We start from the raw sequence: 16369 nt of genomic DNA, 5'->3' as shown, positions 1-16369 counted from the left end.
GAAAGTAATCCACAGATGGTTGTCTGGCTACATTTTTGAAACCCTGCAGATAGGAACTGCATTTATGTACTTTTATCACTCATAATAGAGCAAAGTGTGAGCAAATCAGAATATCTACGGTAGTGTTACGCCTCCTGTTTATGCCCTCTGAGGCTTGTATCTCTATCTTGTCTCTGAGGCAGCTCCTCACTTAAGACTTAAATCCATTATTTTGTCTTGATAGACTTCTTAGGCACTCAGTTAAGGTTGTTGATTATAAATTTATTTTCTTCATTTACACGACTGCTTGTTGCAGCACTAATGCACACTACTTTATGTGCGAATGCATTAGTGTTTGAAGTATCTGGTTCTCTGTGTGTGTGTGTTTGTGGCATTAGGCCTTGGAATGTCCTTAAAAACACATCCTTATTTAGTCCTAGAGCCAAAAATCGACCACACCAGAAAAAGTGCTATAAAAATATTATATATTAATATTTTTTTCCACTTTAAATTAGTCAGTCTTTTAAAACTACTTCTCCCTGAAATATTCATATAAAGTTTTAATTATATTTCGGGGGGTTTAACCCTTTAAATCCCAGTTTCGTTACAGGAGCGCACTGGTTTTTTAGCCGAAAAAAACAAAAAACTTAAATATTTTCCATAAAATACATTTGAAGTAATATTTGATTGTTATTATAATTAGGCCTTTGGATGGTCCAAAGATTACTACTGACATTCATTTTGATCCGCCGTTAGTTTTTTTGCAGGAGCATGGTTTTTCACTCTTGCCCCTCTAAATGCATATTATCTTATTGCCTTCTAAAATAAAATAAAAAGCATTATGTAAATAAAAATACAAGATCAGTTTGAACCAAATAAACATTTATTTTTCAACGATGAACAAGAACATATATATTGTTGGGAATGGGGAAATATATGAGAGAGAAAGAGAGAGAGCTAGTGACAGTGTGAGAAAGAGAGAGAGCGCGTGAGGGGGGCTTGTGTGGCTGGGGGTAAATGTCTTGCTCAGGTAGAGCAGTGGCTGCAGATAAATTTGCTGTGGGCTCGACAGGTGAACCTTCCACATTTGCTGCAGGTGTTTCCAACTCGCCTCCTTTTCTCAAAACAAAGCTCACAGTGCCTTCTGCCCGTGCTGTGTCACTCCAGAGGGGCCTGCAGCAGCACCATCCTGCGCAGCTCTGACTAATCCAGCAGCGGTTGATGAGCGGGGAAGGCGCTCTCTTTTCGATAAATGAGGCTTGATCATGGTTTCTCCCACCTCTTCTATGTAGAGCCTCCTCGTGTGGCTTCTGCTGATGCCAGGCCTGATCTACTGAGGTCCACAGCACGAAGGCGTTGTACAGGGAGATGTCTATCATGTTATGAAAGAGAGCCATTGGCCATCTATTGGTCCGTCTCCTGGAGGAGTAGGTGCTGACAACCTAACAAAAAAAGAAAAAAAAAACAAAACATAAAACCTCTGTATATTTTACACAAGAATATATGAGCAAAAATGAATAAAGGTGTGCGTAACTGATGCGTAATGACACCCACCTTATCAAGGTTGTCGACACCTCCTTTGCATCGATTGTAGTCATCAATGATCACCGGCTTCTTTTTCTCTCCATCGCTGACCTCCGGCGTGCGATTTTGGTGCTCAATAAAAGCACATTCCTGCCCCGTCGGGGAATGTAGGATACTAGGGTGTGCCTCAATGTAAAGGCGAAGGTGGACGTGTAGATCGGTCTTCCTTTTGTCTGGCGCAAAACGGGTGGAATTTCTGGTTTGTTCTGCCGAATTGTGCCGACTAGAGCTATTTTGCTCTTGAGTTCCTCTGCCAGTTCAAATGAGGTAAAAAAGTTATCGCATGTGACGACGTGTCCCTGGAGCCCCTCGGTCATCTGCAGGACCACCCTCATCCCCTGATTTACTTCGGCTGGTTCGCCCGCTGCTCTCCTGGTGTAAACCTGCAGCCGCCAGGCGTACGATGTTTTGACGTCACAGGCTGCCCAAACCTTTATGCCGTATTTAGCAGGCTTTTTCGGAATGTACTGTCGGAAACTGCACCTTCCTTTGAACGGTACCAGCTGCTCATCCACCGTAAGGTCTCGGTCTGGGCTAAACAACATCATCAGGCGGTGTGTCCACATGTCCCATACCTGCCGAAAGGGAGAGTACGGCGTGCAGGTCGGGAGAGCTTGTCGTCAAATCTGAGGGCGCTGGAGATGTGAGAAAATATTTTTGGGGACATTGCGGCCCGGAAAATGCTCCTTCCGGTTTTCTCACTCCAAAGGCTGGAGGTGGGCTCGTGTTTTGACCGGTATACACCGGCCAAAATGAGCAGCCCCACATAAGCCAGCATTTCGTCTTTGTCCAAATCTCGCCAGGCTGAGATTGTGCGTCTGCCATGGAGGTTTGTCATTGCAACGATATGGTTCATGATCTCATCAGTCAGGAACAACCTGAAGCTGGAGAGTGGGTCAGAAATTCGGGCGACGGCGTAGTGGGTAGGTCCCGGAATATGCCCTGTGGCTGTTGCGACGTAGCGCAGCGTCTCGGTGTTTGTCGGGGACCATATCTTGCCGTTTTTGGAGGTCCACATCGCTGCTTCCTCGTGCATCTCCCCCTCGTTCTCATCTCCAGAAGACAAATCAGAAGAAGGCTCCTGCTGATCGGTGTGGAAAGACGAATCCTCCGTGTCATCCCCGGAGTCAGAGTCATTCTCGGCGGGTGAAGAGGAGAGATCCTCGCTGTCAGTGCGCATTAGAATATCCACGACTTCCTCGGTGTTGTAATACCGTGCCATCGTGAAAATGCCTACTCCCGCGCTACGGCTTATTCTTATAACCTCTGCTGCAGTGTACCTACATAAACAAGCTGAGCTTGAAGACAAAATAAAGTCTAATTTGGTTTTTGTTCTTGATTTGATGTTAGATTTGTTTGTATTGCAGGGTGGACTTCAAAGAGGAAAGGCTTCTGATTTTAGACATAAACATACTTTTATCTAAAGTTAGAAACAGACACCATTTTTTTTTCTTTTTTAAGGCAAAAAGACCTTTAATTTTTTTTAAATATAAAGGTCATTGATAGTGACACACAACACCACTCTTTTTTCACCCTCTAAAGCAGAACGACATGCTCAAAATCTGACTTTTTTTGGCTGGAGCTCGTTCAATGCTGAAATATGAAACAAGGGCGCCACCTATTGGACAAATAAAAAATTACAATTTTAAGGCCCGGACTTCAAAATGTCACCCACACTCGGAAGCTGAAATTCGATTTAGTCATAATGATCGTGCAGTGAAAAATGGCGTTTATAATGGTTTTCAATGGGGCGTTTTTTGGCTCTAGGACAAAAGGTGGATGGCGGTTTGTAACTTAGCCACTTTAAGCTAATTTAATGAACTCAGACCGCAATTCTAAAAATTAAAAAAAAAAAAAAAAAAAAAATGTTTGGCAAATTTGGCTATATTCTATTCAACACAGTGAAAATGGCTTGAAATTAAAAAACACAGTGGATGAAAAATGGCTCCAGGACATTCCAAGGGTTAAAGCTGCTCAGAGTATTTTATGATGTTGTTCGGCAGACAAATGAAGAATATGAGGGTTCAGAGGTGGGCGATGATTTCCTTTGTCTTTCTTCCAGTTAGCTCTCCCACTTTTGACCTGCATTTGAGTGTGTATGCAGAGGATTTTGATTCTTTCCCCCCCTTTTTTTCCAATTTCATCCTGCCTGCTGTTGGAGTCTTCCATCCTTCTTCCCAAATCCACTGCTGTGATTCAAACGTGGTTCCTAAGCACTTACTTTTCCAACTTTTTTTAAGTTGTAGAAAATGAGATTTGTTCTCTGCATATTCCATCTGCTTCACTGAAATTCTGGGTTTGTCTTTACTGAGGTTGAAGTACATGATTCTAGGAGTTACAGCTTGTGTCCTTGTAGCTGCTAGTGAATCAAGGTGCAGCTTTAAGTCAGTCCATTTTCTATATTTCTGCCATCAAAGATATATTTTTTCAGAGTGTGCTTTATCTTCACTGCACATTTATTGTGCATCTAGATAGTGTCTTATATGTGTGTACACCTGTGTGGAGGATGAAATAGCAGTGAAAAAGTTAAAAGCCTTCTAGCTGTGTGCATGGCGTGATGTGTAATATGTGGTGGGACTATACTGCTCCATCAGCATGTGTGTATGTGTGTGGTGATATGGCTCTATATGCCAGTTTGCTTGCAAAGGCAATCGAAAAGTCCTTTGAAATGACAAACAGGGAGTCAGTTTAGAGCTGAAGAGTGAGTGAATATGAAAAAGTGCCACCAGCTGTTTAATCTTTAACACAACTGTTGTATGTTGTCCTGTTATTGAAAGCACATTATCAAAGGAATATCTTGAAATTCTTTACAGCACAGCAGATAAAAGCTGAAGATTAGATCAAATATAAAGAACATCAGCTGCTTCATTTACACGAAACATCAACTGACAGTGAAATGAGCGAGCTAAACGTGAGCAAGAACGCTACAACAGTAGAAATGTCCTGTTGGTTCAGTTTTTTTTGCTGAATTTGAATTTAACATGCTGCATATTGACAAAGTGTTTAGAAAAGTGTTCTTCGTGTGAATAATTGTAATTTTTTCTTTTTAAATCTTTTAAAGCTGCAGTAATTGATCTGATTTTTCAAGCTAATAAATCCAAACAATAATTCTACATGGGTTCAGGAAAAAAAAAAAAGCTCTGTGGAGCTGAGACGACAGTCACTCCTTATGACATCTTTCACGTTACCCTTTGTCATTTGACAACAAAGACACTGATTAGTGCAGCTTTAAAAGTGTGTTTTCTGCACAAACAGGTCCCAGAGTACTGACCTGAGTTTTTTTTCCTTTTTCTTTATAATATCTGACCAACTACTGTTGTAAAATCAGGTTTGGGTATAAATGCCGAGCAGGCAGCACAATCTCTGAGGGCTCAGAAATACCAAATCCAGACCGGAGTACCAGCTGAGTGAAACCAAATGATTTGAGAAGCGAGAGAACTTGCACAGTAATTGTTGTCATTTCGAGTCCGAACAACTCCAAAAAAAAAAAAAGGTCTTTTAGTGTAATCATTTAAAAAGTCGAAAGACAATCCACAAGACAAGTGTTGCCTTTTTTTTTGGTTGAGGCCTTCCTGTTGATTTTATGTTTGAGAAGCAGTTTACTGAATGTTAAAGTTAGATGATCTTCCAGAGAGCAGTGGGTCCATTTGAAGCTCAGAACTGACTGATTGCTCATAAATCACAGGGATGTGAGGATTTCTGTCCTCAGTGAGGAGTCCTTCTTACTGAATATCCCACTGGTCACTGAAAACAGATGATTGTTTTTGATTGTTACAGATTGTCTGCTTAGAGAAAGCACAATGTAAGAAGGTCACTGTATGCAAGATGCATGCAACATGTGTGAAGCTGTGTGTGTTAATCCATTCTATAGAGCCTTCCAGATCACAGTAACCCATGACACTCACTGTGTTTGAGTGTATCACAATAAAAACAATGCTTGACTTGAAACTGCAGTCTGTCTGGTGTTTTGGGACTCTGGATTTTCTCTCTTTTTCTCTCAGAAGTCTTAAAAAGACCCCTATATGTAAAACAAATGTTCATTTAACAGTCCAAAATGAAAGATGGTTGTTACGTCCAGTATAAAATAATATTTAATAAATTACATTACTGGGATAAAAAGTCAATTTGTTTCTTTTCTGCAGTTCATTCTGTCCAGTAATATTGAGTGGAATGCCTCTTAGTGGTCACTGTTGGAACTGCAGTCAGCAGGTATAGTGACAAACCATCTCAGCATGGTTCAAACTCGGGAATTCAATTTACCAGATTGATGAGGTTTGGTTAGAGATCCTCTAAGGTCTTGTACATTAATAATGAGGTAATTGCATTAAGAACTGAAGATGCCTCTTGGATAAGAGGTGAAAATCTTCACACAAAAAAACTTGAAGTCCAGTCGCCTTTTTCTCAAGCTCTTAAGACTAAAGCTAATTGTGTGGTTAAACTTAAAATCCAGGTTATTCGCCTTTGAAAATCTAAACACTAATGCTTTGATTCCCAAACCTTTTCCTGGGTTACTTTCCCCAAAAATATTTCTCCAACTCAATGGAAGGATCCAGAAAAAAAAAACGCATATCATCAGCAAATCTTTTGTGTAATTTATTTTGGTTTACGTAATTCCCTCATTCTAATTTCACTGATGCACCTCAGCCATCAGCGTTGGACATGTGTCCTGCGTTCTGCACTTACCACCTGAACCAAAGCATTTACAGTAGTGTAAACACAGGTAAAGTAAATTTTAGATGGACATACATACATACGTACACATCGATGGTTAGGGTTCGGAACCAGGGAAAAAACCACTGATAATCCCCTGATGTGTATCAATTGTGTCCTACATTAAAGGTAAATGACAAAACATCCTGACCTGATTCTCCCAGCAGTCTTGTGAAAAAAGACAAGGTGGACAAGGAGGTGGACAAATGCTGTCAGATTTTATTTTATTTAAAGTCAGATTGCACTTGGTGACAATCTGATTAAACAATTGCAGAAATCACTGAGTCACTCATAATGTGGTTTCTGTTCTGGCCACTGTCACATGTTTCCTTTGACTGCCCATCACGGTGTAGTGAAAGGAGATGATACATCTTTACTTGGTTGCTCCTGTAATAAAAAAGAGAAATTTAATGTGGATTTGATCACATTTTCTTTAGACTAATCAGCACAGAAGGGACAGTAACAACTGAAGATGTGCTGACTCTGTTTTACTCGTACTCACTTCCACGAATCCAGATATGTTATGTATGATCACCCCCTCCGTGCTCTCCTGCTGTCTCCTCATCTTACTCGTCCTCCAGGCTTTCCCCACAATCAGCATGGAAACCACCAGCATGAGTCCTGCCACTGATCCAGCGATAGCTATGACTACAGTGGTGTTATTGACAGCTCCCTGTGGAGCTGCTTGATCTGCTGCCTTTATCGGTCTCTCATCACCATGGACGGCAGAGTCGGGCATGGGCTGCGTCTTCAACAAGTCTGATATATCTGAGGGAAGACAAGGAAACTATATTGTTGGGGTATAAAGCTATAAAATCTGAACACATCTAAGAGCCAGGCAATTATGTTGGAGCCTCTCCAAAAATTGCAAGGCTAACCAAACAGGGGTAGGTCATAATACTTGGCTCAGAATTGTAATTCTGATCATAACATTGTGGTTCCCATCTGTTGTCTAAAAGCTTCCTCACCTTCCAGACTGAAGAGGAAGAAGGCGTCGTCTCCTTTGATGAAGTATCTGCTCCTCAGTCTGTCGTGGGTGATGAAGCTACTTGTTCCTAACCCTGGGCCTCGATAGTAATAACTGCCATCAGACTCAGTTATTTTAGAGCCCACAATCTTGGGATTATCCCAGAAGAACTCAGTACCTGGAGAGAAAACATGGAAACATAACAGCTCACTGAAAACCCGGAATGACTTGGCAAATAATTAGTTAACCTGTTGCCCTGCTTCTTACCATCAGAGGACTTCCTCTCAGGGTCGGTTGTGATCATTCGGTTCATGTTCATGTGCTGCCTGATGTCGGACTGCTGATCCATCAAGGTCATGGTTACTTGGTGCCATGGACATGGCCACTTGAGATTGTCGTCATTGGGGCCTGAGGTCAGGTGGAAGTAGATGGCCATATACCCTGGATTGCTGCTTTGTCCGTTTAGGTACACACCTACCTGAAGAGGACAGGGCAATATGAAGTACTGAGCACTTTAAAGGTAGAGACGAGCACTTTGTAGCTACCACAGGGTTTCCACGTTACCTAATGTACACTGGTTCAAAAACCTTTTGTTTTTCTTCCATTTGAAAAATACAGGCTCTAAAATAGTGACTAAATCTATTTGAACATCATAAATAAAAAATAAATAAACAAAAATAGTGTTTTATTTATTATGGAGGACCATACTTTGAAGTGTTTCCAGTTATTTTTAATGCAACAGAATTAAAAAGATATATAAATATTAAATAGTAATTAATAGTAATTTACCTGGAAGGTGTAACCTGTTGGTGACAGGAAGCGAGGGCTGCCCATTCTCTTTCCAGCTGGTGTGGTGGCCAGCAGCTCGTTGATGCCACGGACATGCCAGATGTGATGAGGACACTTTGTGGATGACAGGTTAATGTCATCCAAAGAGAAACCTCCCTTTGATGGATTCATTCCCCTCACGCCCTCAAAAACCACTCGGGCCTTCTGTGTCACATTCAGGTTGATGTTGTGCAGCTCCCAGGAGCCCATGACACCTCCTACAAAGACAGAAGAACAGATGTTAACTCTTAATTTATCAATTATATCCAAACTTTAACACATCCGTGTATAAAGTTTTTCATTCATTTAAAACTTAATTGAATTGTTCTTTTTACAAATCTCGGTTAAATGTATTGATGCTTTCGCTAAGTGTCACCAAATTCAGAACTTTCCAAATCACACCTTTAACAATAACCTTCACAATCACAACTCTTTATGTCATTTCTTACCTGAAATGCTGTGGAAGAGCTTCATTTTCCCGTTGGGGTTGGCCTTGTCGTACTCTCTCACCCAGATGTTGAGAACATCATCGTCTGCCCCGGAGTTATAGAGGAAGAACTGCAGACACTGGGGTCCAGATTTGGGATAAAGCCAGCGACTCTCCAGAAAAGCACGCTCGCCAGGTAGTGCAGAGGCTGTGCTGAAGTGCATGAAGTAACCTTTCCCTGGGCAGCAAAAGTCAAGGGTGATATTAAGCATCAACATTGTGATGTCACAGTAAACCTGATTGCCTGTGAATGACATAATTGTTGAAATACTGTATTTCCAACAACTACAGATGCTTGATGCATCTCTCTTCTTTTTAAGGCATCTGCTTCTTCTTTTGTCTTTTTCTTTTTCCCAGTTTCCTCAGATTTTTTAATGACTCATTGGACAACATCTGGAGATATGCCAAATTATCAGCTAATTGAGAATCAACTTCATTACATACATTATCTTATGCCTGTCAAACTGTGTTACCTTTAGTATTTTTCTTAGGTTCGACTAAAGAAATTGAAACAAATTATGTGTTTTTGCAACAGACTTCTAGTAACAAAGTGCCTACTGGTAGAATTTAAATGGTTTCTTTGCTAAATTTTCTGTTTTGTGCAGACACAACACTAGTTCATCAAATTAGTTACGTGCTTTTAATGCTTAAATGAATAATAGGTCAGTGGTTAGTGGTTCAACAAACAACAAAGCATTCTGCTTACAATGGTCATGTAGAAGGACTGGACTGAAACTGAGTGATAAAGCAGCCAATGACGAAAGAAAAACTTTGAAAGACCTTCAGAAAGCATGAAAAACTATTGCACAAGACCACTTTAAAAATCACAAGATGGACTCAAATTTAGATTATTTAATATTATTATTTTGATTATGGAATGAAAATATAAAGAAATTAGGAGTGTCTCAAGAGTTTTGCCAAGTATTGTACAGACTAGGCCAGGGGTCCCCAATCTCAGTCCACGAGGGCCGGTGTCCCTGCAGGTTTTAGATGTGTCCTTGATCCATCACAGCTGATTTAAATGGCTAAATTACCTCCTCAACATGTCTTGAAGTTCTCCAGAAGCCTGGTAATGAACTAATCATTTGATTCAGGTGTGTTTCTATTCTCTTGATGTACCCCTGGTATTAAAGCAGTGGGATACTGGGTTTGTATTTTTGTTGTTAGTACAGTAGTAGTTCAACTTAATGAATAGAAAACCAAATAAAGAATGATTCTCTCTTTTAATGAGATCAGTATCGAAGCATTTTATCCTTGCCAAGTTTATCATATAAACACTTGCAAGTTATTTTTCTAACAAACTAAGCGTGTTTTTGTGAAAACAATAAATCACTTTATCTTGATTCCAGCCTGAACTTTGCACAGGCCACAGCTGTAAATCACCTCGGCTCTCTTTGTTTTTCAGATACATGTAACCAAAGTAGTAGCTCTTAACTCAGATAAGAGCACACAGGTAATCATTCCTTGGGACTCCGCTCAACATCTCTCCTCAGACATCCCCACCCTCCACAAACCAGAGTCCAGTTTTTGAAAGTGCACTAAATGTTTTTGTAGTGCAAACTATTTATTTAACTAAGGGAGAACTGTTGGGATTAAGAATCCCTTTGTGCATGGAAGGATCCTTCCATGAAGGCTTAGCATAATAACACACATTTTTGTGATTATTCATGGTTACCTTCGCATTGTCCCAAATTGGTGAAATCAGTCTGAGGTCCTCCAGCCACTGAAGCAAGCTGCTCCCACTTTGCATCGCCAGAGCCCTGAATCATCCCGCAGATGTTCTCCTCCTCAAAATTACAGCTGTCCACAAAGGTGGAAGACGTGGCTGTCGAGAGGAAGCAATCACATTTTCACTGCTCAAAGGAATCGATCTAGTCCTGTGGACAGAACACTGACATTTTCCCTTTTTACAAAAATTACAACGTTTTAATTTTGGGGAAAAAAGATGGCTAAAATTGAGAAATAAGCAAAAAGGAGAGGAAGTTGACACTTTTAATATAATGTAATATTTGCCAGGTCTTTTAGGTTTATTGGTATTTCATAATCAATATATTCTAATTATATTATATCATAGTATAATATTTTTGTTTTATGGAAACTTGTTATGCAAGAGTTATTGATGTGGCCCACTCTCATCAGCTGTGTTATCACAGATCCAAGTTTTATTGGGCTGCATTGAAGTCTGTTAAAAAGAAACAAGGTGTTGATAAAGAGCCTGACAACTAAGTTGTGATAACGCAAACAAACAGCAAGAGTACAACCATCCACATGTGGCTATATTATGATACAATAGTGCAAAAGGCTTCTAGGTCTAGAAAACAACTCGCAGACTTCCAAAGCACCTGTGTGTTGACCTGAAGACAGGAAACAAATCGGCACCTGTGCCGATCACCTGTGCCTTACATAACACTGTACAGTGTAGCGTGAGGAAAGTTAATCTGTTGATTAAACTATGGTTTACTATTAAACTTTGAAGACTGATTGTGGTTTATTGTCCAAGATTATCAGTGTATAATCTCATCACTTTCTGCCAGACAGACTTTAATCTGTGGAACACTGCTTGGTTATCATTGGACATTGGTTTTAATGAACTGATTCAATTTATTGTTTGTTCAAAGTGCCATCGGTCACTGTAGATTCAATATACGTGTAGAATTTTTGGCTACTGTTTTACAACAACACCCATGATGTGTTATGAATTTAAATATTGTTTTCCATCTTCATGCTTCTTCCCTTCTTGATGCTCAGCTGATGATGACTTAAGAAAAATAGGAAGATATGAAAATGATGAAAATGAGCAAGATATGCTTTCTCTGCACACTGAACACAAAGAGCAAATGTTTCTTTCATGCTTTGTTTCATGATCTGTGATCAGTTCTGTTTGTCTGCTACACTGTGCACAAATTACCACATGAATTTTGCAGAACTTGTTGTTTGGGTTGAGTATGGGTAAATTTTAAATTTCCTTGCCATAATTGTCTAAATTGTTGGAAAATGCTCAAAGAGTCACCACAAACAACAACAACCTCTTAAAATATTTTCAGTTTTCGCTCCATTTAATACAATAATAATCTATCTCAGGTGATTTTATCTACTCCAACATGTTAGCTTAGCATGCTAATCCACATTAGAGTCACTAAAGAGATTTTTATTGCATGACATGATTAGTATTTCATTTGGTTAAACATAGTTCTAAGAAAAAAAGGCCATTAACACTTAATTTATAACATCAGTTCATTAGTACTCAATAGTTTTTTTCTAGTGTGAAATGTTTTCTTCTGTACCTGTGAATATTCTGTACGGTTTCTGCATTTCTTGTACTATATGTGATTCGTTTCTGACAAGTTGTCATGACTCACTGCAGTTGTAGAGGCGGTTGAGCTTAGTTAGGTCACTAGAACTGAACCCCATCCTCTGGCCAATCACATTCATGAAGTGGGGGATCTTTGTGACGATGGTCGGCTCTGAGCCGATGCTGAAGGCTGTCTTGCTGTAGTGCATCACAGAACCGTAGTCATAGGGAACCCCCAGTGCGCTGGACACTGTGTCATCATATGTGTTGAAGTTGTGCTCTTTACCTGAGGAATACCAGGAAGAAATTACCCTTCTTTGACACAATATTTCAGTTGTCTGTCATTATTCTGACAACAGGTATATAAGGGAAACACAAACTCCTAATGGTTTTATAATCTAATTCTAGATTAAATGAGGTGTAATTCACACTTGTTACTCTTACCGGACTGAATCTGATTCCAAATGATGTTGACGTAGTCATCACGGTCAGCTCTGGACTGCTCGTGCCAGAAGCCGAGAGCATGCAGGAACTCATGTTCAACTGTTCCCAGACTATCACAGTTGCTACCAATGGAAAGCTCCTGCTTCCCCACATGCCGGTTGCCAACATAGGAGTAGCATCTGTAGAGGAAGAAATCTAGATGTACAAATCTCTAAACACACAGATCTCCAGTCTTCCAGGCTCAACTCACAAACTGTGTGACTATTAGCAGAAGGCAAACAGGTAATACAATAAAAGCCACCACTAATAATGTAATTGATCACTTAATTATCATCTCTTTTTTTTAGATTTTGTAATTGATTTCATTTACCAGTTATTTGTTATGTCAAGTGTTATGAATTATGTTTATTTATGTCACTAAGTTGTGTAAAAGTTTTATCTGAATATATTTTGTATCATAAACCATAGAAATATATATATATATATAGATAGATAGATAGATAGATAGATAGATATATGCAAGATGCAAGATGCTAGCAGGCAAGGCATACATGGAACGCCATAACCAAGTGGCCGGCATAGTGTACAGGAACATCTGTGCCGAGTATAACCTGGAAGTCCCAAGGTCAAAATGGGAGATGCCCCCAAGGGTTATGGAGAATGACCGAGCTAAGATCCTGTGGGACTTCCAGATGCAGACGGACAAAATGGCGGTGGCTAACCAACCGGACATAGTGGTGGTAGACAAACAGAAGAAGACGGCTGTAGTGATCGATGTAGCAGTTCCGAATGACAGCAATATCAGGAAGAAGGAACACGAGAAGCTGGAGAAATACCAAGGGCTCAGAGAAGAGCTCGAGAGGATGTGGAGGGTGAAGGTAACGGTGGTCCCCGTGGTAATCGGAGCACTAGGTGCGGTGACTCCCAAGCTAGGCGAGTGGCTCCAGCAGATCCCGGGAACAACATCGGAGATCTCTGTCCAGAAGAGCACAGTCCTGGGAACAGCTAAGATACTGCGCAGGACCCTCAAGCTCCCAGGCCTCTGGTAGAGGACCCGAGCTTGAAGGATAAACCGCCCGCAGGGGCGTGCTGGGTGTTTTTTTTTTTTTTTATAATAGAACCATATTTATAGGGAATGGGCATGGAAATGATTACCAAATGTTATCATAGTTTCTTTAACAAGCCACCAGATGGTTGAAGCCTGACTCACCCATTGCCTTTAAAAACAGAGATATAGTTCTCCTCTCCTTTCCACGGCGAGAAATCAATGCAGGTCTTCAGTCTGTACTGATCGAAAGCCTTCAGGATCACCCCCTTTGCATTCATCTCTACAAAGTACAAAATAACATAGAGAAGCGTTATGATTTGGTGCATAGAGTCATAAGTGCTGTGAATGAGAGTTTCCAGAATGTCTTACCCAGGCTGTCCTCTAAGTAGTAGGGGATGGTTGTTGGCCAGCGATATTGATCACCTATGATGGAGTTTCTGTCGGATGTCTAAAGGGAAACACGAATGCTGTTATGTTGTAAAAATGCCCACTAAGCCAGTGAACGTTCTTTTATCCAGCTTTAAGACTCTAATAATTACAAAAATTTACAAAATTAATTTTATGATGTAATATGACTTGAAACTAGTGTTCGAGCCTATAACCAAAATTACAAACAACTGGATGTTTTTTTGCAAGCAGAAGAGACACCATTTAAACAAAGAAATATGCAGATTTAAAGCCTTTCTGCACTGCCATCACTTTTCTGACCAAGAATTTATGGTCATCTTTTATATGCAGTCTGTCTGTGTTTTCATTATGTTAAATATCACGCGCTGGTTCACTGACATGATTAGAAGGAGATGTTAAGTTCCCAATTTGGTGCTATAAGCTATTTCAGAAGATAAATAAATAACAGGACAAAATGACCTAAAAACTAGAATAGTAAAAAAAAAAATGCATAAAATATGGTGGAAATATATAATAATATGTTTAATATAGTCTTTTAATTTGTTCTAGAAAAATCAACAATTAATTTTTTTCACCTGCTCCTTTAATTGCACAAGCCCTTAAAAACTTAAATAAAATGTTGTAGGTGAGGAATATATTTCTCATCTTCAGTTTTAAGTCAGTGAGATACACATAAAAATGGGCTTTTTGCACACCAACACCAGAGTGACCAAATATAACATCCACAACTGAGGCTAAAATGAATCCCCAAAGCAAAGACACTAGAATCCAGGAAAGTCCGGGGTAAACAGGCAGGAAATGGTACAACACGACAAAGTACTGAGGGCACACAGAAACCATAAATACACAGAAGATAACAATGGACATGGAAACAGAAATAAAAGAAAACACAGCTTGCACCAACCAAGGTCACAACACAGGAAATTTAATTAAAATTTAAACACAAGAAACAAATGACTATCAAAATAAAACAGGAAGCGACTAAATAGGAAATCTCTATCATCTTGGACAAAGATTTGGCAAGATACAGGAAGACACTAGGAACGCTAGACTAATTAAAACGCAAACAATCAAAATTCTAAATAATCCTAAACACTAACAGAAACCAGATTACAAAGATGGTAAAAGCTCCAGACTTAACACAGTGGCACTACTAAAATATAGAAAAAACCCAAAAGAAATGAAAATATAAAACTCAGGATTTTCATGGCAAAGGATAAACTCACTTTTTCCTGATTAATATCTCCTTCCAACAGGTCCAGCCCAGCCGCTAAAGAGAAAAAAGTAAAATATGTTCACCGACGAGAGACATTATCAAGCAAAATGAAACAAGAACAGTGAACAATAACAAACCTTCATTGATGTTAATGATGTCCCAGTCATGGCCTTCGTCAACATCAATTTCTGCAGGTAAGGAATCAGTGATAATAAGATAAAAGACCTGTGAACTCTAATAACATGAATGCAGAATTGGCTGAAAAAGGTTGTTTTACTAAAGCATTAATATGCAGATGAGTAATAAAAAGAAGTATATGGAACAGTGACATTACAAGTTCAACATTCCTCTAAAACACTTCTGGGGTGTAACATTGTAATTCCTAACCCTAACCCTAACATCACCACCTAAAACATATTGTTTAGCTCACCTGTATCACCGGTTAGTCTGGCTGCTGTCTGTAAAGTAAATTAGAAAGCACAACAATCAATCAACAGAGAAAACTTTAATATTATCCACGTGAAACTGAATGGACTCAAATCCTGCCTGGAAATGTAATAGATACTTTTATTGTATCCACATGAAGAGGTTCTCTTACCAATCCCAGAGCAAACACCAGAATGATCCACCTGAGCTTCATGGTTCCAGCTGCAGGGCGATGCTCTCTGAAGGCCTGCTGTGGCTCAAGTAAAGCTGTTAACCTGTTTTTGTGCTGAAGATTTTCACGATCATTTTATAACTCAGGTTGTTAAAGATTGTGTGGTTACATAATTCATTATTAACTCCATCCATCCATTTTCTACTGCTTATCTGAGTTCAACTCATGGGGTCAGGAATCCAAACAGGACTTATCTGGTGTTGTTGGAGCGACAGTAAATAACAGGTTTGAATTTTTGAAGTTTAATACAGTAGAGAAGCACAGGAGAGGCTCACAGATGCAGATGTGGCTTTACCTCGGAGAGACAGTGACACAGATTTAAGATAAGATAAGATAAGATAAGATAAGATAAGATAAGACTTTATTGATCCCACGACGGGGAAATTTGCGTTACCTCAGCTCAGGTACAGATATCAGAAGGAAATACAAAAATACAAATAAGTACAACCAATGAAAAAAAGTAAGATAATACACTATATACAACGGTAGCATACACAGTATGTGATTATGGATATGGTTGGAAATATGCAAGACATAAACTATATAGCTTAACATAACTATTGTACCACTACTATTCCTATGTATAGACATGTACACACATGTACACACTAAATATACATATGTATACATATACATACATATATACCTGCACATGTCCATACACATAGAAGGTCCATTATGCATGAAGTGGTGACCATGGATGTTCACGGTGTTCAGTGAGTCATGACATCGTGATTGAGGAGTTATA

General features: G+C 39.6%; 1 protein-coding gene across 1 annotated transcript; it reads right to left on the bottom strand.

Annotated features, from left to right (window-relative positions):
* Positions 1-6472: 6472 nt before the first annotated feature.
* mep1ba (meprin A subunit beta a) lies at positions 6473-15703 on the bottom strand. The gene is made up of 15 exons (XM_013270737.3): positions 15562-15703; positions 15394-15421; positions 15101-15151; positions 14974-15017; positions 13709-13787; positions 13502-13619; positions 12292-12470; positions 11915-12133; positions 10231-10380; positions 8518-8733; positions 8030-8286; positions 7508-7718; positions 7242-7418; positions 6776-7041; positions 6473-6660 (listed from the first exon to the last, which is right to left on the bottom strand). The coding sequence occupies exons 1-15, from the start codon at positions 15601-15603 to the stop codon at positions 6616-6618; spliced, it is 2082 nt and encodes a 693-aa protein (XP_013126191.1). The 5' UTR covers positions 15604-15703; the 3' UTR covers positions 6473-6615.
* Between the last annotated feature and the right edge of the window lie 666 nt (positions 15704-16369).

Source organism: Oreochromis niloticus, linkage group LG23, assembly GCF_001858045.2.
Source record: "Oreochromis niloticus isolate F11D_XX linkage group LG23, O_niloticus_UMD_NMBU, whole genome shotgun sequence".
In the NCBI taxonomy this organism is placed as follows: domain Eukaryota; kingdom Metazoa; phylum Chordata; class Actinopteri; order Cichliformes; family Cichlidae; genus Oreochromis; species Oreochromis niloticus.
This window is presented reverse-complemented; position numbering and strand designations above follow the sequence as displayed.